This window comes from Sminthopsis crassicaudata, chromosome X (genome assembly GCF_048593235.1).
Source record: "Sminthopsis crassicaudata isolate SCR6 chromosome X, ASM4859323v1, whole genome shotgun sequence".
Classification (NCBI taxonomy): domain Eukaryota; kingdom Metazoa; phylum Chordata; class Mammalia; order Dasyuromorphia; family Dasyuridae; genus Sminthopsis; species Sminthopsis crassicaudata.
Genome location: NC_133623.1, coordinates 20887655 through 20909161, shown reverse-complemented (window position 1 = coordinate 20909161; position 21507 = coordinate 20887655). Strand labels below are relative to the sequence as shown.

The 21507-nt window shown below is 39.3% G+C and overlaps 1 protein-coding gene across 1 annotated transcript in view; it reads left to right on the top strand.

Annotated features, from left to right (window-relative positions):
• Positions 1 to 21507, top strand: part of DACH2 (dachshund family transcription factor 2) — a 433454-nt gene that overhangs the window by 194908 nt on the left and 217039 nt on the right. Inside the window, 1 exon segment of the mRNA XM_074278216.1 lies at positions 17692 to 17807. Coding sequence (XP_074134317.1) covers positions 17692 to 17807 — 116 coding nt within the window.

Below are 21507 nucleotides of genomic sequence, written 5' to 3'. Positions count from 1 at the left end.
CAAAGCAGCAAAGTTGGCTGGCCCTTCTTACTCTGAATGCCAAGGTGCTTAAACCACCAACTCAGAAACTTTATCGAACTGGGAGGCACTAGGCATGAGTTCTCCTCTTCCAGTGAATCCCATGTGCTCTTGGACCCCAAGCAAATCCTTTTAAACCCTGGCATCAGTTGATCAGTCGATCATGTTGGACTAGATAAATGTTACAAGTCCCTTTTTGGCTTAGGTACAAGTTTCTGTGAACATTAAACATCTTTTCAGCTCCTTGTACATCATTTCCTTTCCTGTCTAACCTGAATTTAGAACTATTCATTTGGCTGTCCTCAAAAATAGTAATTTATAGAAGCATGGAAGATCTTTAATACGGTACCCAGACATCTGTACTTGACCTGCCAGTGTTTTCACATGTTATCTATGACTTAGAAAAAAGGTCTAGGTGCAGGCCTGTCAAATATGCAGATGGCTCAAAGCCAGGAGGACTAGTCAGTTTGGAGGCAAAACGTGAATTTTGTGTACTCATCAAGTCTGTTTTTGGACTCAAATATATGATAAGGGGAGGTGTGGTTAGGCAGAGCTCCATCTAAAAAAATTGTTTTGCTGTGCCTTGTCCTGGATAGACCGGATTAGGATTTTACTGGGCACAGGTGTGGGGACCACAGGTTAGGCCTGGCACTGATGAGCATCTAGGGAAGGCCTTCTTCCACTTTATTCACTTATGACCCTTTTAACACAATACATTTTTATGCGACCCTGAGTAAGGTATATAAGTATATGAGTATATAAATAAAATATTTACTGATTCTAAATCATAATTTCACAACCCCCACATTCAATTACAAGACCCCATATGGGCTCATGAACTACCCTTTAAAAAGCTGGATCCTACTGAAATGTAACCAGGGATGAAGGGTCTAGAAACAGGATGTTATGAGGGTCTAGTGAAAGAGCTAGGGATGTTTCTGCCTGGAAAAAAGAATACTCAGGTGGAGGAGAAGGGAAGATATGGTAGCAGTCTTTGAGTATTAGAAAGGGCCTTACATATAAGAGGGGCTCAATTTGTTCTTTGGGGCCCAGAGGGCAAGAACGAGGGGCAGTGAGCAGAAGTGGCAAATGGGCCAATTTAGACTTGAGGTCAAAACCCAAAATAAAACAAATTTCCCCGTCCCTTAGCTCTGTTCCAAATTGGGCAGTGTGAATTTCCCTCTACTGGGGGAGTACAAGCAGAGAGCCTGGCCACCTATTTGTTGGCCGTTTTGTAAATGGGCTGCTTGCTCAGCTCTCGGCTGAACTTGACAGCCTCTGAGGCCATGTTCACTTCTGAGATTCTCTGTTTCACTTTCCTGTAGTCTTTGATTATATCTTGGTATTTTCAGTAATCTGAAGACTGGCTGAAAGGATGAATTAAAATTGGGTAAACAGAGTCTCCAAGCAGCTAAGTGGGTGATCTAAGGCAGGATGGGGCCAATCTGGCGGGATGTCTATTCAGGTGTCTTTGAATCACTGAATTTTGGACTTCTTTTCCCCACAGGCCACTGTACTGCAGAAAGGAATTCCCATGTTGAACATGTACTTTGTTAAGTGACTGAGTGTGACATAGATTGCAATGTTTTTCATGATTGGTTTTTATTTTTATTATTGTTCATCATTTGTTTTTATTAAGGATATAAAACCATGCAAACAATTCCAGGTTTTCTGGGAAGGTGATTTGTGTTGGTATCTGAGTGCATTCTTGTTGTGCTCATACTTCTAACTCTTAAAAGCTTTTTGTTTCTGCTTTGTAAATGCTGCTAATTCAGGCATTCGCCATTGCTTTGCTGTAATGTATCCTCGGGGAGTGTTGGAAATTAGCAGCATTTGCAAATGTTCTCATTACTGCAAGAATGTTTGTCAAGGAATCCTGTATAGTAATTATGGGTATGTGTGTGGGCAGTTGATTTCCTTTAGACTGGACTGTCCTACTCCAATTACAGATGTTAACCTTGGGTTTGGAATAACAAACTAACTGGGAGTGAGCAGAGGAATGTATTCATTTTAGCCGGCTGTTCAGTTGCCCCTTGTGAATGCCCAGGGTGCAGAGGAGACAAGTTCTGATAAGGTTAAAGATACATTTTGGTTCTCAAGGATTCAGTGTATATCACATGCTGCCATAACAAGCCACCCTCTTGCTGCTTACTTGGAGAGCTTCGGACTGTGAATGGAGTAGCCTTAAGCAGAGTTGAGGCCACTTGGATATGGAGGTAGGAGACTCTGAATTGCCTTCGTTGGTTCTTTGTGTGCCAGCCTAAGTGCAGTGTTCCATAGTGGATAGCAGACTGGCCTTACAACCAGGAACAGGAAGATGTAAATCCTGTCTTTGACACGGGTTAGCTGTCTGACATTGGTGCATTTCCCCTTCTGGGCTTCAGTTTCCTTGGCTCTAAAATAAGGGTAGGGATGCTTGTAGGTACCCACCTCACTCATCTGCTATTTAGTGGAAAGGAGGGGTGCTGTATCTTGTGTCTAAGGACTTGAGTTCAAATAGTGCATCTTTATCATTTTGGGGTAAGTCACGTAAGTACGACCTGAGTATAAAATGAGCTCTAATTGACGAGCTCGTGCCCCCTACAGCATCAAATGCAGCTGTTTCTGTTTACGTAACAGAAACAGCTTTGCCCATCTCTTTAATATCCAAGCCTTTTTCTCTTTGTAACCAAGGTACTTGGTTGTCCTTTGCACCTCTAACAGGAGGATATAATCTTTACCTGCTTTGTGTAATTTTGAGAGAAAGATCAGAAGTAAAGTGGAAAAAGAGCTGGTTGCAGAGTTAGGACCTGACATACAGTCCCATGATCTGGACAAGTCACTTAACTTCTCATTTTTCTAGGTGACTCTCTAAGACTAGAAATTACAGAGGAGGTGCCAGTCTCCCGTGGTAAAGAAAATTTCCTCACTTGGAAGTTCCTTTTAAACCAATAAAATCATAGGTTCAGTCCTCATCCAGAAAGATTAAGAACAAGAGAGCTGAAAGCAAGCTTGCCCAAGTCAGAGACTGTGGTATCATTTGGCCTCAGGTTTTTGGTGTGGGATGCCTAATTTGACATTACACTCAAAGGAACACCCTTAATTCAAATGCCATTCTCTTACTCATTGTGGTCAAAAGTAAAGAATTGAGTGCCATTGTGTTCAAAGTAGAGCACTTAGGATAAATTGTATTTTTTTACATATTTATAGTTATCTTGTTGCACAAGAAAGATTGGATTTAGAAAGAAGGTAAAAATAACCTTAGAAGAAAAAAACAAAAATGCAAGCAGATAATAACAGAAAGAGTGTTATGTTGTGGTCCATACTCATCTCCCAGAGTTCTTTCCCTGGGTTCAATTGATTACTGCTCTATTGGAACTGATTTGGTTCATCTCATTGTTGAAGAGGGCCTCGTCCATCAGAATTGATCATCATACAGTACTGTTGAAGTGTACAATGATCTCCTGGTCCTGCTCATTTCACTCAGCATCAACTCATGTAAGTCTCTCCAGGCCTTTCTGAAATCCTCCTGCTGGCCATTTCTTACACAACAATAATATTCCATAACATTCATATATAATAATTTACCCAACCATTCTCCAATTGATGGACATCCATTCAACTTCCAGTTTCTAGCTACAACAAAAAGAGCTGCCACAAACATTTTGGCACACACAGGTCCCTTAACTTCGTTAAAATCTCTTTGGGATATAAGCCCAGTAGTAGCACTGCTGGATCAAAGGGTATGCACAGTTTGATAACTTTTTGAGCATAGTTCCAGATTGCTCTCCAGAATGGCTGGATCCATTCACAATTCCACCAACAATGTATCAGTGTCCCAGTTTTCCCATATCCCCTCCAACATTGGTCATTATCTTTTCCTTTCCACTGAGCCAGTCTGACAGGTGTGTAGTGGTATTTCAGAGTTGTCTTAATTTGCATTTCTCTGATCAATAATGATTTGGAACACCTTTTCGTATGACTAGAAATATTTTCAATTTCTTCATCCAAAAATTGTCTGTTAGTATCATTTGACTATTTATTGATTGGAGAATGGCTTGATTTCTTATAATTTTAAAAATAAATTTACAAATTTCTTATAAATTTGAGTCAATTCTCTCTATATTTTGGAGATGAGGCCTTTATCAGAACCTTTAGCTGTAAAATGTTTTCCCAGTTTATTGTTTCCTGCCCAGATTAGTTTTATTTGTACAAAAGCTTTTTAATTTAATATAATTAATTTTTTCTATTTTGTGATAAAAATAGTTCTAGTTCTTCTTTGGCCACAAATTCCTTCCTCCTCCACAGATCTGAGAGGTAAACTATCCTATGTTCTTCTAATTTAGATAAATTGCATTTTAAAATTATCTGGTCACTTTATCAGGATTACTACCCCCACCTTAGAGAGTCCGAGGTAATCACACCATTAAGAATTGCCACAACCATGCTCATGGTTATTTAGCAAAAGGGAAACACCTATCTTCATAGAGGAAGAGGCTCCGAGATTGGCCAGTCCCGAGTCATTTGTAGCAAATGGCAAAAAAAGATCATATTTTTCTCCATGGGGAAAGCATAGTCAAGAGTTAAGTGTGACTTGTGGGAGGGAAATGCAGCAAACGGCTGTTTTACATGCATGTTACATGGATATCTGCTGAGCAGTGATAGCAACTGCTAGTGGCTGGCTCTCATCCTTTAAGCTTTTCAGATTTGGGGCTCTTGCTGTCCTTGGACTGCTAAGGGGGATCTGGGACCCTAGTTCTCCTCGGTGTCCAAATTAACATTTGTCAGATTGCTTCTTGCAACCCCAATAAAGCAAGACAAATGAAATAGAAATTTCCATCTTTTTCTTCTCTGATTTACCTAATTCCTATCTTCACCCATCTACTTTCTCTTATTCAAGCAGAGGAGATTATTCCAAATACTTTTCTAACACTTCTACTTTTTTGCCAGTCTCACATTTATAATTATCCTTTTAGGAAAGGATAAAAAGATTTAAAAATGATTATTCTTGGCAACAGGCCTAAAGGTGAGAAACTGCAGCATTGAATGTGTAAATGAGAGTGTGTGTGCTGATGCACAGAGAGGTTCTGTGCCATGCCCACGCAGGTGCCAACGTCTGTCGGAAGTGAGCCAAAGGGTTTCTGTGTTGTGGGGCTACCATTCATTGAAAGGAAGCTCAGAATATATACTGGCTGAAGATACAAGGAACATTTAGAGCTCAGCAGTGACCCCAGATTCCTGGAAGACAGACCAATAGGGAGACCACAGATTTTGGGGTGGTACACTCTTAAAGCTGTACTTACCCAATTTTATTTGCACCCTTGGTGAAATAGATAATTTACACTGTAAATCTGGAATGAACTTGGCTTACTTTGTGCTCCCACTTTTCAGGGTGAGCTTGTTTCTGTGGGATTTTTTTCTAGCCCAGTTTACTTGAAGATATAATTTGGACAACTCACCTTCCAAAAGGTGGATACACCTGTTTGTTATGATTGTGACTTTTAAAGACTAAGGCCTCTCTCGTTGCAGACTTCACGTTTCTTCAGTGGGTTTCTTTCATTTTAAGGTACTACTTGGGGACACTGTCCCCTGCTATCCTGATATTTAACCTGAGGGTTTGGTTACCAAAGGAAATGATGTGGGGTATTGTTGTGGTTTTAGCCTTCCCAGAGATTTGCTTCCCAAAGAAGCTACCAATTATCCTAGAAATACTATACCAGACTTGTTCTAAGCTAGCCCATCTCACCTTAGTCTCTGAAAAATGAGCTTGCTGCTCAAAATGGCTCAGCTTCCTGAGGTGTGATTCCAGTCTTGTTTGACAAAAGTGCCTGGAAAAGGATGAGCAGACCAAGGTATTTTTGTGCAAGTAGAAAGACCTCACTTTCAGGGAGAAGGGTCATAGGCCCATAGATCTGGAACTGAAAGGGTTCTGAAAGACCAGCTAGGAAACCTTTTCATTTTAGAGGCCCTAGGAAGCTTAAGTTGACATAAGGGAAGGGATTTAAATATAGGTCTCTTGATTCTATTGTTAGCACTTTTTAATTGGGCCATACTCCTTCCCAGGGTTGTGTGCCCAATCAGTCCGTGTGTTTTTCACCTTTTGGAAGTTGAATTGTCAAAATGTTTGTATTCTAGAATTGTGTCAGTCCTTTCAGTGGCCAAAATTAAATACATCAACTTCAACTCTTATATCTCAGGTGAACAAAGGAAATGTGCTGTTTGAGCAGTGATTTGTATAGCAAGAAGAGAACTTACTTTAAGATTTAAGTAAGCTTTCCTCCGTGTGTGTGTGTGTGTGTGTTTGAGACAGAGAGAGATAGAGGCAGAGATATTGTGAAAGTCTTAGTACTGCTTTAAGGTTGAGTGGTTTCAAAGGATACTAAGATGTTTAAGACAGATTGTATTTGTAGCAGGGGCTGTTAAGTCATCACTCACTTGTGGTGGTGGAATTGAAATGTGGTAGCCTGGGTTCCAAGCCCCAGTGGGCCTGGGTTCAAATTTTGACTCTGTCTGTTTGACTTGGGGGAAACCCCTTCCTTTTCTGATGGACTGGAGAACTTGTGTGGTCTCTTCCAATTCTTCAGCATATGATCCTCTGATAAGCAGTGGCTGTCCAAGAACAGAAATAAGTTATTTTCAGGATGTCTAAAGAAAATGGATGCATACAATGTAAGCAACAGAGAGATGATTTTCTAGTACAAGAGTAATGGGAGACAGATTGACTAGATAGAGATGAAAAATATACAAAGTTGATACTCTCATTCTTTATTTATATGTGCTTCTTCCTATGTTTGAAAGGGGAGAGATGCCTGTTTTACAGCAAATCTTTGTCTTTTGTCCTCTACATTGCTGGCAAATATTTGTGCTTTTATATTTCGCCGAACTAGCCTGAGCAAATTGTAGTTCTCTTTAGGCAAACCATTAGTGTACATTTGAACTGGGGCAAACTCTTGTAACTTTGAGCCAAGGTGGTCCCTTGTTTGGAATCTACAGCTGGACCTGCCTAGAGGGGGGTGTATATGTATGTTTATGGCTCCCTTAGAACTTGAATCATAGACCATCAGAATTTGGCTCTTGGTTTTTTCTTGTTGTTTATGGTATGCTTTTCAGTTGATTTCAACTTCATTATGCTGAACGTAGTAATGATGTGATGAAATGTTCATAATGGCTGCCAGAGAGGATCTTATGTAGTTGAAATGAGCTATTGTTCTCCTGGGATTTAGGGGCGGCTGGGGGTATTATTGGGAGGGTACATATAGAGATGCTGAGGCCTGATAGCTATTAAATTGTTCAAATCATCTAGCCGATGGTTTTTTTTAAATAGATTTTTATTGATAGCTTTTGTTTTCACATTGTCTGGATTTTCCCCTACATCTTTTTCTCTCTTCCCTCCTTATTTGGGAAACAATCACAAGGAGGCACAATGTTCTGGTTGGTTTTCTGGAGGTCTTGGACCAGCTTACATTTCAGCAAAGTAATTCTCAGGAGAATAGCCAGGTGTTACAGTCCAAATTCCTTATTGTCTCCTTGCCAGGGGCCAGGGCTAGCTTGGTCTCAGTGGAGGAAATGCAGGAGGACAGGCCAGCCACCACGGGGTGTGAGATGGAGTGAATCTCTCTCCTTGGCTCTGAGAGCTTGAGCTCCGGTCCTCTCTCTTCTCCGAGTCTGACCCTGGCTGAGTTTGTCCCAGTTTCTATGCTCTATTATAATTAGGTCATTTACAGTATACTGAGTATAAACCAATCATTATATCACTAGAGAACCATTATTTGTGGTAAGATTAAATCAATCATACTGAGCTAGAGAACTATTAATCATTACGCTAAACTAGATAACCATTATCTTATCAATTCCACTGAGTTAGCATCTTGTAAGAATCCTTGTTTCAAGTACAGAGTTCTGGCTCATAACAAGGAGCTCCCTTTCAACTGTGAAATTCGGTGATTTCTCCACCTAGCCCAAAGATGCTGGGATATGAGAGATGGAGTGATCACTTCTTTACTGGAGAAGCTGACTATTCAGGTGGTGTCTTCTGGAGAGAGCCAGTAAATGCAGGGATATGGTGTGGGCGAGTGTGGATGTGTATACCTGCATGCACACGCACGCACACACACATGTTCAAATGCAACAAGACACAATGAGGGAAGAGGAGATCGAGGAAGAAAAGAGATAAACCTGCATGCACACACACACATGTTCAATGCAACAAGATGCAATGAGAGAAGAGGAGATCTCTCTCTCTCTCTCTCTCTCTCTCTCTCTCTCTCTCTCTCTCTTCCCCTCATTGCTCTTTCTGCAGAATGACAGGATTTGGGCCTAGGTGGCTTCTAAGGGCCCTGTTAGCTTTCACTTTATTATACTAAAGCTACATGACCTCTCAGGTCCCTTCCAACTCTGACATTCAGTGATGTATGAGTCCATGGGTCCATTCCCCGTAAATTCAAGCATAACTTTGTTTCTAACAGTGTGTCTGACAACTACGTGATCCATCTAGTGGGGTGAAGAGAATTATTTGGTTTGATAATCTCAGGGCTTGTTTGGTTAACTGTGGCTACAGATGGTTGTTCTGCTTATTGGAATTGCCCATGCAAATAAAGAAGGGGCTGTGGTCGAGAATGAGAGTGGTCACTCACCCAGAGCTGTCTGTCTGAGCACTTATGATGCAGCCTTCATTGGGATGTAGTTATTTTTGGACGAAAAAAGAAAAGTTGGCCAAAAGTGTATCATTGCACCTTGAAACATTGAATTGAATAGACGGTGAGTCACAGAAATGGAGTGATACTTTCTGTCAACTTTTAAATGATCTCTTTTGTCAAAATTTTCTTTAATAAAGGGAAATTGCAGAATTAGGTACTATCTTAAACATGTTAGACATAAATAATTTGGTTTATTAACAATTATACGTAGATTGCAGAGACAATGTCATGTACTCCCTAGATTGCTGGAGGCTGTGGATTTTTAAGTGACATTGTTAATTTTGTGACCTGGGCAAGTCCTTCAACTGGGAAATCTTAGGTGCTAAGACATAAAATGGAAGGTAGTATACTTCCCATATTGAAATTCCTCCCTGTGAGTGAACTCATAACTCTTTTGTGAATTAATATAGAAATATGAGCTTTACACAAATCTCAAAACATTCTCCATAGTTTAGAAACAGAGCTCTGAACTTTCCAAATCTATGGTGTAGTGTTCAATATTGTTGTCCTTATTTGCCCATCATATAGCATATACTGAAAAAGGCTAAGTGCAGTTTTAAGTTTTGAATAGCTTTAAACTGCACAAAGACTTTTGGGACATTGTATATATCTTTCATGGCTTAAAAATGGCACTAATGTTGATGGTTTTACAGTGTCTGTAGCTTTAAGATCTAGCAAAGGGAGTTGGTTAATGGTCTGCTGGAGGATACCTTCTACATCTTGAGAATTGTTATGGCTTGGAGGGAGGAGGCCTAGAAGAGGTCTTTGCACTGATACTTCTTGGGGCCTTTATGAGCCAACCTTTGAATTTCTATCGTATACTAGGGATAGTGTTAGTACAGAGCATCATAGCTGAACTGAAGTCCCATTTTTTAAAGGTACCATAGTGAGTGGTCCTCACTTATCAGTTTCAACAACTTCATATGTCATGTTAATTGACCATTTGTCGGAATACAGTGGAGCCACCTGACAGTGGCTGCTGGAGATCCAATCCAGACCTGCAGAATGGATCTTCTCTTGTGAGACAATGATACAAGAAGACTGAGCTGCAGTTGCGGTCTCTGACCTCTCTGACTGAGAGGCCGTTGCGTTGTCTGACCTCTCTCCTTTTCTCTCTTCCTCCAATGTATCTCCTTTCCATTCCACAACACCTTCAGATGCTATGATCCACAGCTGTGGAGGCTCTCGGAGAATTGGCCTGTCCCTTAACAACCCTTTTGCATGGATGGCTTTTCCCTTGTCACTGAGTTGACTATTTCTCTCTGATGTGATTAGTTATCTAATCATGTGTGATAGACTCTTGGTACCCTTGATTTGCAAGAGTTGGAGGGAGTCTCAGAGATGGTCAGCACAGAGGGAACATGAGAATAAGTTGCTGTGTGATGTCCAAGCTTGTTTTTCTTCTTAATCTCAGAGGGTCAAGCAGAATTTAATAGCTCTTGGCATCCTTGAATTGGTGTAGTAAATGCCAGATCTAAAAGGTTCTTATTATCAGTCCATTATACTCTACTGAAAAGCAAGAAGTGATATTGAAGTGAACGATAGTGGTGGAAGACAGTGTGAGTTTGGGGGTATTTCCGTGATTTTTGGTTTGCTTTCTCATCTCAACTTGTAGCTTCCTCATTTTAGGATAATTGTAGCATAAAAATTAATTTTAATATCCAATAGTCTCTTCTCAGTAGTCTATATTTCTCCTTGACCCATATGGTGTCTTTTATGTTTTTGCTTCTATTTCCTTTTGATTATCAATCCTAGATGACCGACTGATAGGCCTATTGGATACTCTCTGCTCTCTGGCTTTTCATGTGGGATGCATTCTTTTGGTTTTCTTGCCAACTGTAAGCCTGCTTCTCAGTCTCTGTTGCTTGCACATCATACCCTCTTAACTATGGCTGTTCCCAAGGGTCTGTATCCTTTTTCTCTTATTCATCTGCTCTCACTAATCACTAATCTCACTAATTTTGGAAATGTAATATCTCTGAGATATCTTCAACTTAATATGACTAAAATGTGCAAAATCTTGGCCCAGACCTTTATTTGTAGATTATTGGACTTTATTCCCATTCCCACAACTTGTGATCCAGCTTAATTACTTAATGGGTCTTCCTGTCTCTCACTTGTAACTCTCTGTCTCCTATTTCCCTGCTTTTGAAATGGTCTTGTCAGGTGCTTGGAATGCACTTCTTCCTTGTTTTCACCTCATAGAATTACTCTTCCTTTAATATACAGGTCAGCTACCATCCTTTTCCTGAAATCTCTTCTCCCACCTAGTGCCCAGCTTCCCAATCTTGTTATACAATAACTAGCATAATAAAAATGGTCATAGTCATCATCAAAACGGTTATTATTTATATAGTTCTTAAAGGTTTACAGAGCTGTTATTATAAAGTAAACTTAGGCTAAGAGGTATTAAGTCACTTAGAGATAAACAGCTAGTGCAGGTCTGGAGATGATCTTCTTTTTCTCCTTATGCTTCTCTATGTTTACATGTGTACTTGGTATCTCTGCCCTTGTAAATAGGGCTTGATTCATTTTTTATGCTTCTATTCCCAGCATCTTACACAGTACCTGGCGTAGAGTAGTCACCTAATTGCTTGTTAATTGGTAGATAGCAACTTGCTCCACTGGGGGAGATAGGCACCTCTTGGCTGACTGTGGCCCTGAAGAGTTGAGGGATTTACCTGTGGTCACACAGATGATATGTTGGGTGGCAACTGAACACAAATTTTCCTCGATTTCACGGCCAGTTGTCCAGTGCACTGCCACTCGGCAGCAATTTTACAAGTAGGGAAGTCATACTTTCTCAGGTAGTTCCATTTTTAGTGTCACTTCAATGAAAACTAAGGTTCCATGATCAGGAATTGCCTTAAGGGATTTCAAATACTGTTTACGGACAAGAAAAGTAAAGCCTAAGCTGAAGTTTGCTGGTCTAGTTTTCCCTGTCTTCAGTGATCTTGCTGTTCTGGATTGGCCAAATAACTGTTAATATCTTTGGTGGGATACTTATATTACTGGCAACGTGCCTCTCTCCCTTCAAAAGTCTGAGAAAATGTTCCTTTTAAGTATAATAAAACCAACTGCCTTTGAAGAAAATGGTATTATGTACGATTCCTCACTAAATCAAATGCTGACTGTATGTTTTAGATTAAATGGCTGGAAGGCTTGGGAAATCGATCATTGATTTATTTACTGGCTATCTTTTTTTGTTTGTTTTTGTTTGAAACAGGAAACTCTTCAACCTCTTGATTCATAAATGGTCAGGGGCACAATAAAAAGCACGAATGTGAAATTTCCAAATTTTAACCATCAAAATGTGGTACCCTTCATTTGTTATCCAGCATAATAGGCATATCATTCATTGACAAAAGAAGACATACTTCCCCCTCTTATTTAATGACTGTCGACTCTATGGAGTTTATGGGCTCCTGAGATAACATAGTGGTGGTAATCCACTTCCAAAGCAGAGATGTGAAAGGACTACAGAAATATATTTTGAGTTGGTTTATTCTCTAGTCCCAGAAGTTTGTGTTAACAATTTAATACTTCTAAAGCACATTGCATGAAAGTAAACTGTCCAGGTAGATTCTTTTAAATGGTGGCCTGGACCCCAGAGGAAATCAAGATTCTCTGGTACAGCATTCTTCCATTTGTCTTCAGAATGTGCTATCTAATATTAATCGTGCAAAAGCTGAAGTAGTCAAAGATTCACCTGTGGCGTTTTTAATGCCAGGTTCAGTGTTATTGTTGGGTTCTTTGCCTTGGGTCTTGCATAACTTTCTTTTTCTCTGCTTATGCCATCATTTGGGCAAATAACTTTAAAAAGAAAAAAAGACATCTCTTCATTTTACAGAGCGCAAATGACCTTGTAATTAAACTGAAAACTTAACAAATAATTGCCAACAAGCAATTACCATTCAATTAAAGAGTAATTACATGGTTATTTGTGCCCTGTAAAATAAAGCATTACTGAAATCAGTAACTCAATCAATATTGTAGCAGAAACAGGATGCTGCAATGATGGCCCTTTCAACCTATGCTGATTAAATTGTCATCCAAATAACAGTTTACTCATTAAATCACCACATGTTTATTTGTCTTGATTAATATGTAAATTTTGCTCTGGTTTTCCTAAACCTCTTTCTGATAAGAATTTAGGACAGGATCATTTACTACTTTTTCAGCTTTCTACAGTTTCTTTCTTGAGCATTTTGATTAGGTGCCCTGCAAGAAGAGGTATGGCAACTTACTTTGACTAGAGGGAGTTTTGACCTAGCATGGTGTTTGAGGGTTTTCTGTGGAATAGAAACAAACATGTTGTTGTTGATGCTTTAGTGACCTTGTTTGATCTTAGACACCTGAAGGCTGTGTCAGGACAACATAGGGCCCTACCAAGCTGAAAAGGCATTGAGTCCACTGATGTATTGGATATCAGTGTTTTAGCCAGACTTAGTGAATCAAAAAAATACACACACACACACACACACACACACACACACACACACACAGACAAACACACATATGTCAGTCACCAGGCGGGATACATGGTGGTAAGGATTTTTTGGGGGAGGGCACAGCGATTTTTTTTCCAAAATATATATTTTATAGTATTTTATTTTCTAAATACATGTAAATATAGTTTTCGATGTTCATTTTTGTACAACTTTGCGTTCTAGGTTTTTCACCCTCCTTCCCCTTGCCTCCCCTTCCCCAAAATAGCAATCTCTTTGATATAGATTAAGTATGTGACATTTTAAAAAACATATTTCTATACTTATGTTGTACATGAAAAATCAGACCAAAAGGGGAAAAAAAACAGGAGAAAGAAAAAAAAAAAAAAAAAAGCAAAAATACCGTGCTTCAATCCATATTCAGTCTCCATAATTCTCTTTCTAGATGTGATTGACATTTTCCACCCAAAGTCTATTGGAATTTCCTTGAACCACCACATTGTGGAGAAGAGCCAGGTCTATCACAGTTGGTCATCACATATTCTTGTCATTACCGTGTATAATTATGTCTTGATTCTGCTTACTTCACTTAGTATCAGTTCATATATGTCTTTTCAAGCTTTTCTGAAATCAGCCCGCTCATCGTTTTTTATGGAACAGTAATATTCCATTACCTTCACATATCACAACTTATTTAGCCATTCCCTAATTGATGAGCATTGGCTCTATTTCCAGTTTCTTGTGACTACAAAAAGGGCTGGTACCAACAGTTTTTGCACATGTGGGTCCTTTTCCTCTCTTTTATGATCACTTTGGGATACAGGCCCAGTAGAGATGTTGCTGGGTCAAAGGGAATGCACAGTTTGATAGTCCTTTGGGCATTGTTCCAGATTGCTCTCCAGAACAGTTAGATCATTTCACAACTCCAACAACAATGCATTAGTGTCTCAGTTTTCCCCACATGCCCTCTAACATTTACTTTTATCTTTTCTTGTCAACCTAGCCAGTCTGAGAGATGGCATACTACAATTCTTGAAGACTATCAGTGCTCTGTGTGGGTGTAGGGAACATTGAAGTTTTTATCTAATTTCATAGAATCCTTCCTAGGTTCTCCTTAGGTACGAGTTTCTGTTAGGCTTCAAGGCTCAGTATTCTTATAGAACCCTAAAACGGTTTTTCTCTGGTGCCCTGGTTGTTTCTATCACCGATAGACATTTCAAAAATTATAAGGCTTTCTTGTGATTAAGGTGAGTGATGAAGGACTTAGTCCTTTAATCATTTCCTCAACGAGAATAATAATATACTCTTAAGGATTGACTTAAAGTTTTGATAAGAGATTAATTTGAACATTCATATTATATACAGATGGGTAAGAGACATCCAGCATTCCCTCTGAAGTCATTTCTCCATTTCCTTCTTGCATTGGCAGGCTCTATTGACTCCTGAATAATTCTTGCCTTTGGGCCTTAGGCATAACTCTTTGAGGGATTGGGCTTTCTAGTAGCAGAGTTTAATGAGCCCCCAGTAGGGTGTTTCCTGTGGATTATCAGGAAGTAGTTTTTAGAAGAGTATATTTACTTAGGGGGTATCATAAAAACAGTTGGCATAAAGGATACTCTCCACCTGAAGAAAAAGTTATTGGGGAGATTGGGCTCATAATAATCATACTAATGTACAGTGGCATATGTATAAGAAACATGTGTGATAATTGGTTGTGTTATAAATCCTGGAACCAGTCCATTTTTCTCTTTTAGGAGGTTTCAGCAAGTTTCCCAAAGATGTAGTTAAGTAGTTTTCTCCTGGCCTGTGAATGTCCATGTCTTTAAAAACTCCACAGGGCATATGTTCCACCACTCCACAAGTGTTCACACTCCCTGAAGTTGATTCAGGAAATAAAAGAGAGGGAGAAATTCCCCCAAGGTGATTTCTTCCAATATCAAAATCTTTTTGTTGGTGGGGAGGTGTGTGTGTGGAGCTATGTCCATGGTGTGAGCTCGTTAATGAACTGATTACTGTTGTAGGTACAGGCCCAAGACAAGGACATTGCTTTCTTTTAAGATTCAAAGAGATTCACACTTTATAAAGAAATCCCAGGTTTACACATTTAAAACTTCAAGTTTATTGATTAATTATTGGGATGCAGTGAAGAGGAAGAATTATTTGTGAATTACACTTTAGCTACTGATTTTATAAACCAGATATGGGATGTTCCCAAATGAAAGCTTCTGTGTTCTCCTTATTACTTTGCAGGACATGGTTTGGGATTATTAGGATAGCAGTGCTTTGAGTTGATTTATTCTTCCCACTATAGGGATATGCTCAGAATTTTGGCAGAGAGAACAAGTTAAACTTTCTCCATCTTGAAAAATAATTTCATGTGGAAATAAAGGGAACATGTAGCAGTTTAGTTGATGGAAGCAGGACTATAGGAGAGCTATTACACTGATGACAACACAGTGCCAAGAAGTTGATATTGATGTTGTTGATATTGTAGACACTGCAGAACCAAAAAGGAGGTCGGCCTGAAAAACCACTTAGAACATTTTATATTAGGAAACTGGACATGTTAGGATAGGCCTTGGAAAGTGCACTTCAGCAAGAGTGTACAGCAGAATAGCATAAGGTTATTCTGTGGAGGCTTAGGGTCTAGGGATTTACCAGCACTTGATATTGTTCCTTTCCTTTTTAAGAGTCCCAAACTCGTCATCTAGTATAGCCAGGGGAATAGCCCGCAAATAAGGAAGAGAAACTACCGTCTGTTCCTTCACCAACTAAAAATGAAATACCTACTTTCAAGGCATCCAGTTGGTATATTAGATAGAGTCAGAGGGTCTGGAGTTAGGAAGCCTTGAGTTCAAATCTAATTGTAGACCGTTATTTACTGTGACCCTGAGCAAGGCTTTGAACTACTGTCTGCCTCAATTTTAATCAACTATAAAATAGGGATAATAAGAGCAGGTTACGTCTCAGGGTTGTTGTGAGGCTCAGGTGAGATACTATCTCTAAATTCTTTATCACATAGTAGATAGTATATAAATATTTTTTTCTCTTGACCTACTAAGTGCCAGGCAAAACCAAAATAGTTTCTTCCTTCAGGGAATCTTGTCTTTACTTGGGGAGAAGCCACATAGATGTAGAAAATTAAATACAAAAAACAACCAACATTGATGAATTTCCAAGGGGCTGCTAGGCTTTCTTTTAAGACCCAAATTAAATATATGGGAAGGGAGGAAGTAGGGGGAAAAAAACCACATCTGAATCTTTGGTGTTGCATTGATACACAATATTGATGTACAATGAAAGAAAATAACTCTTGCATAGCATGTGAAAAATGAAGGGGATAATGGTACCTCTGTGTTAGGCTCCTGGAAGTTGTCTTCATTGAAAAGCCGAGTTTGTCTTACATTGATTGAGAGCTTTGTGGCTGCAAAGTTGATCGAGTGAGCTTTAACTTAAATTTCTTTGTGAACCAGAAGTCATTTTTGGAAATGTTCTCCATCTGAACCTCATACATTTCTTGCAGTGGGTTATTTAATATACTATTGCACAGTATTTTGTCACAGGCCCTATTATTCAGCTTTGCAAAATGCCTTCCTTCCTAAAAGCAACAGCAATATCTTTGCAAACATTAGAAAGTCATATTTTCTCTCTATTCAGTGGCGTCATAACAACTTGATTCTAATGTTATGTGACTTATAAATCTCCTCATTGTGGTGACAGCTCCCAAATGACGTGTCGGGCATGCCAGCTGCATTAGAACAGTGGATGGATGCGGCAGATAGAAAATCTTTTACTTAGCTACATTAGGGATTAAAATGTGTGCCTGCAGTTCATAAGCTGTTTAGACCAGGGTTAAGAATGGCTCCATTTGATGGGTTCAATTAACTCTTAGATAGCAGTCAAGAACACCCATCATGTTGTGAGCCAAGGGAATCGAGATGACTTATATTGCTGCTGTTACTTCAAGAGAGGGTACTTCTCTGCAGTCTGCTTGCTAAGGTACTAGTAGGAAGAAAAAATCTGGAGGCACTTCATCATTAGCTCTCAGTATTGTGGTAAATTCCTCTCAGCGTCTCTCTGCTGAACAAATGCCTTTTCCTACCATTGATCTTTGGAACAATGAGGAAAGACCTAAAAGATCATGCTGCAGAGTAAATATTCACAAATCTTTCGCATTTTCCTGATTGACATTAATTTAAAGGTCCCCAGGATTGACATTAATTTAAAGGTCCCCAGGTAGCTTCCTAATGCTGCTAACTTTGGGTTTATAGCAACAGTTAACTCCTCTAATGATCCATGTTGAAAGATGTTTACCTGTTACCATAATTTGACTCAGAAGTTATACTCCCCCGGTGTCAGTGTTTGTTGTAATGATGAGAGGCTTTTTTTCCTGAGAACTTTGTCTCCAGTGATGGCTGAAAATGGTATTTTTATAGAAGATCCTACCAGGCTCCGCAATTATGCGTGATTTTGAAGGCTAACAGAATGGGTAAAGGCTTTGATAAGAGAGAGAACATTTTTCAGAGTTCCTTCTTCTTGTGTTTTCACAGTTCAAGACCTGGAAGACCCCCCAAACGTTCTCTGGGAGTGGCCATACAAGAAAATGCGCGCCTTCTGCCCCATGGCGTCCCAGGCCTCATATCGCCAGGCCTTATCTCACCAACAGGTAAGAAAATCCATGAGATGATCAGCCGTGATTCTTCGTCTTGCACAGCAGTTGAAATAAACTAATATTGATCTGAATGCCTTGTCCTTCAGGGCTTTCCACGTTTTACTAGAGGTTACATTATTGAATTTCTTGAGTATTCATAAAAACTCTTGCATTGCTGCAGTGACTAAAATCTAATAAATTGGTAATTCAGTTCTTTATTAATTGTCCTTTCCGCATAGGAAATCCCATTAAATGCTTTGGTGGGGACTAAGTTGAGAAGTGGGTGGTGATGAAGGTGACAGAGATAAGAGAAATCTTGGTTCTAAGTCTTAACATCTCCTGTAGTACACAGCTCCACATTTCAGCTGTGTATTCAAGCATTTGACCTTTTCGTTCCATGGGGTGATGGTCATGATGGTGTAGGTCATAAAAGTTCTGAGTGTATGTTTGCAATGCCTAATGATATCCATTTCAGCTAGAAGAGTGCTCGGGATGAGGAAAGGTAAGGAAAAAAATGCATGTGATCGTAATACATAATGATTTATTCAGTGTTTCTTCTGTTGTCAAAAAAAAAAAAAAAAAAAAGGGAAAGTAGCATCAATGAGGGACAGCCACCCCAATGGATAATATCTGCCGTCCTGCCTTTGTGACAAATTAACTCAGCTTTTTGATATGTTACCTTTTTAACAAAATAACTCATCTAGAAAGGGATCTCTCAGGCCACCTAGTAGAGCTCATTCTAACAAGAATGGCCTATATGACATCCTTACTAAAGGGTCATCTACCCCGCCCAGTAATTGCTTTTATCTAGTAAAGCCTTATTTAATTCATACTCTGCTACTTTGGAATAGTTCATTATAGGAGAGCTAACTGGATTTTGAAGCCTTTCCTTGTTCAGTTTTTCATGTATCTGTAGGGATTATTGATGTGCACGTAACCTTTCCCATTGTCTAGCCCCATGTCTCTCTGCAGTTTGAGAGTTGCGGTGGTGACCATCCTTCTTGCCCATGTTCAGCCAACACATGTCCTCTCCCTCTATTACCAGGCTTAGAGGCAAAGACTTCTGAGCTTGATTGGCTTTGCCAGAGTCAGTACAAAATCCCAGGGTGACCTCCATGTCAGAATTGGGATTTTAATGGAAATCTAATATGCCACTTATGAAAGAGCAGTCTGGGAATGTGTAAACTACTTGTGGAACAACAAATTAAGCTTTTAAAAAGTCACTTGAGCAAACCCTGACTGCATACAAGCTATATACAAATTCTGAATAATCATTTAATCACTAAAGTAGGCCCCATAGGAACTCTATTGTAAAACAGCTTTAGTTCTTTCTTCTGGTCATAGAACGTAATAAAACATCATTCACATATCCACATATATACCAATACTTATTTTTCATTGATTCATATCAGAAAGATATATCACAGACATATGGATGGTTTCACTAGACAGAGAGAGAAATTTCAGCTGACATCCTAAAGGGAGGTAACATGTACTACTACAGATCCAAGTTCCCCCATGCAATTTCCCTTGAAAAGTATTCGGTATTGGATGTTTTTTTTGTTTTTGTTTTTGTTTTTTGTTTGCTTGCTTGTTTGTTTGTTTTTTAATGTTGGACATTTCATTATCATGGTAAAATGTTTTCGGGAATGTCACTTACCTTCTACGACACTTTAATGGAGCCAGCATATACTTATCTAATCCACTAACAATTTCTCTAGGAGGCCAGTCAGTCTAGTGATTTCACTGTTGTGCATTTTTGTACTATAGTCCAGTTCATCTGTTCAGAAGTAAGCATGAGTAGTAGTAAGAGCTCATCACACTGCTTCATGAATATCAGGAAAGAAAAGATGGTACCATTCAAAGAGGGGGGGCCAAAAATCAAAAAAACAGACCAAGGTAATGGTTGAGTGTAACCAGTTGTTTTTGTGCACAGTGTCTGAGTAGCAATGAGTAGTCAAGAGTTCCATTGTTCTATCTATGCTTATGGAGGATGAAATTTTCCATCCCAAGTCTATTGTAATGGCCTTGAATCATCTCGTTGAAGAGAGCCAAGTCTATCACAGTTGATCATCACATAATCTTGTTGTTACTGTGTACAATGATGTGTTCATTCTGTTCACTTCACTCAGCATTAGTTCATGTAAGTCTTCCCAGGCTTTTCTGAAATCAGCCTGCTTATCATACTGTATAAAACAATAATATTCCATCATGTTAAGGTACAGTAACTTATTAGGCCATTCCTCAACCAATAGGCATCTGTTCAACTTCTAGTTCTTTGCCTCTAAACTTTCTATCGCTTTGTGAACGGCCAATAAGAGTCAGTTGGTTGGACACAGTCCAGGCTCTTCCTAAATTAATAATGGTTTTCAATTTGCTCTGGAAATCAGTTTTAGATTTCAATGTCAACTTTGTCCTACTAAGGAAAAAGTCCAAAGAGATCATTTTAATAACAGAACTCCTTTGATTATATATAGTAGCTGCATTTGAGGCATTTTGAGTCATGTGCCAATGATCTTGTTCAAGAGGCCCATCCTATCAGTAGTTCTCCCTATGTATAGTTTCACCTAAATTCTCCATTCCTTTATGGGTAACAGATTTCCTTTCAATCAGTTCCATCATAATCTGACTTGCTTTTACACAGGTCATAGTTCATTTCCAGCTCTGTGAATCAACCAAGATTGAGACTGGATGAACTGTGACCTCAGCAGCGAAATACATTTGATTGGTTTTAAAACCTCACAAGAATCATGCTTTGTCTGGTAGCAGCCTGTAAGACCACATGTGAACTTATACTGGTTAGTCTGGCTCTTAAAACAGTGACTTTAGACTTTAGCATGTAGAAATTAAGATTTCCTTGAAATAATCTAACCAATAGATTTTAAAGGACAAATACATTTATGGAAGATGATCAGACATCATAAAATATTTTGCAAGTCTTAACGTGGTAGAGGAGTATGTACTCCAACTATTATTATTACTGCCCTCAAAATAAGTTTTATCCTCCTTTCTTTGTACATTGCCTCAGTGATTGAGTCTCAGGGAAGAATGGTGGAAAAAGAACCAGTTGATGACCATTGACATTCCAAGATGTGATTATAGTTTTTCTTTCCAGCAAACATAAAGCCGTTCTTCAGAATAGCTGCCATCCTTCTCTCCCGTGGGGATTGTTAACAGTTATAAATTGTTCCTTGTGACAATTCTTGAGTGAATTACTTTGATATATATGGCTAATAAATTAATATGATTAAGTTAATGAGAATCTGTCCAAGTGTTGCCAAACTCCACTAGTCCAGTTGTAATGCCACTCCAAATTTGCAGCACTCACTTCCCCCCCGTGGTGAGAGGATCACCGCTGCCTACACACTGTCACAGTGATAAATGACATATCCCACGATGCCTTGCGTTCCATCTGGTCGGGCCCCAAACCAGCCCAGAATAAGAGCTCTTTTATACAAATCACATACACAGAAGCCAAATCTATTGGGTTATCGGAAGACAGATTTCCACTTTTTCTACCTCCATCCCCCATCCCCTCTGCTCCATCCTCCCTTCCCTTGCACCAAATAGCAAATGAAATCCCACTCTTCTGCAGAAACTTCTGGTTTTACTCCTTTAATGAATACCCTAGATGGCTACTTACCTTCCCTGGAGAGGAGAAACATATTTAAATAGTATTATAGAGCTTTCCTGTATACAGTGTACCTGGCAGAGC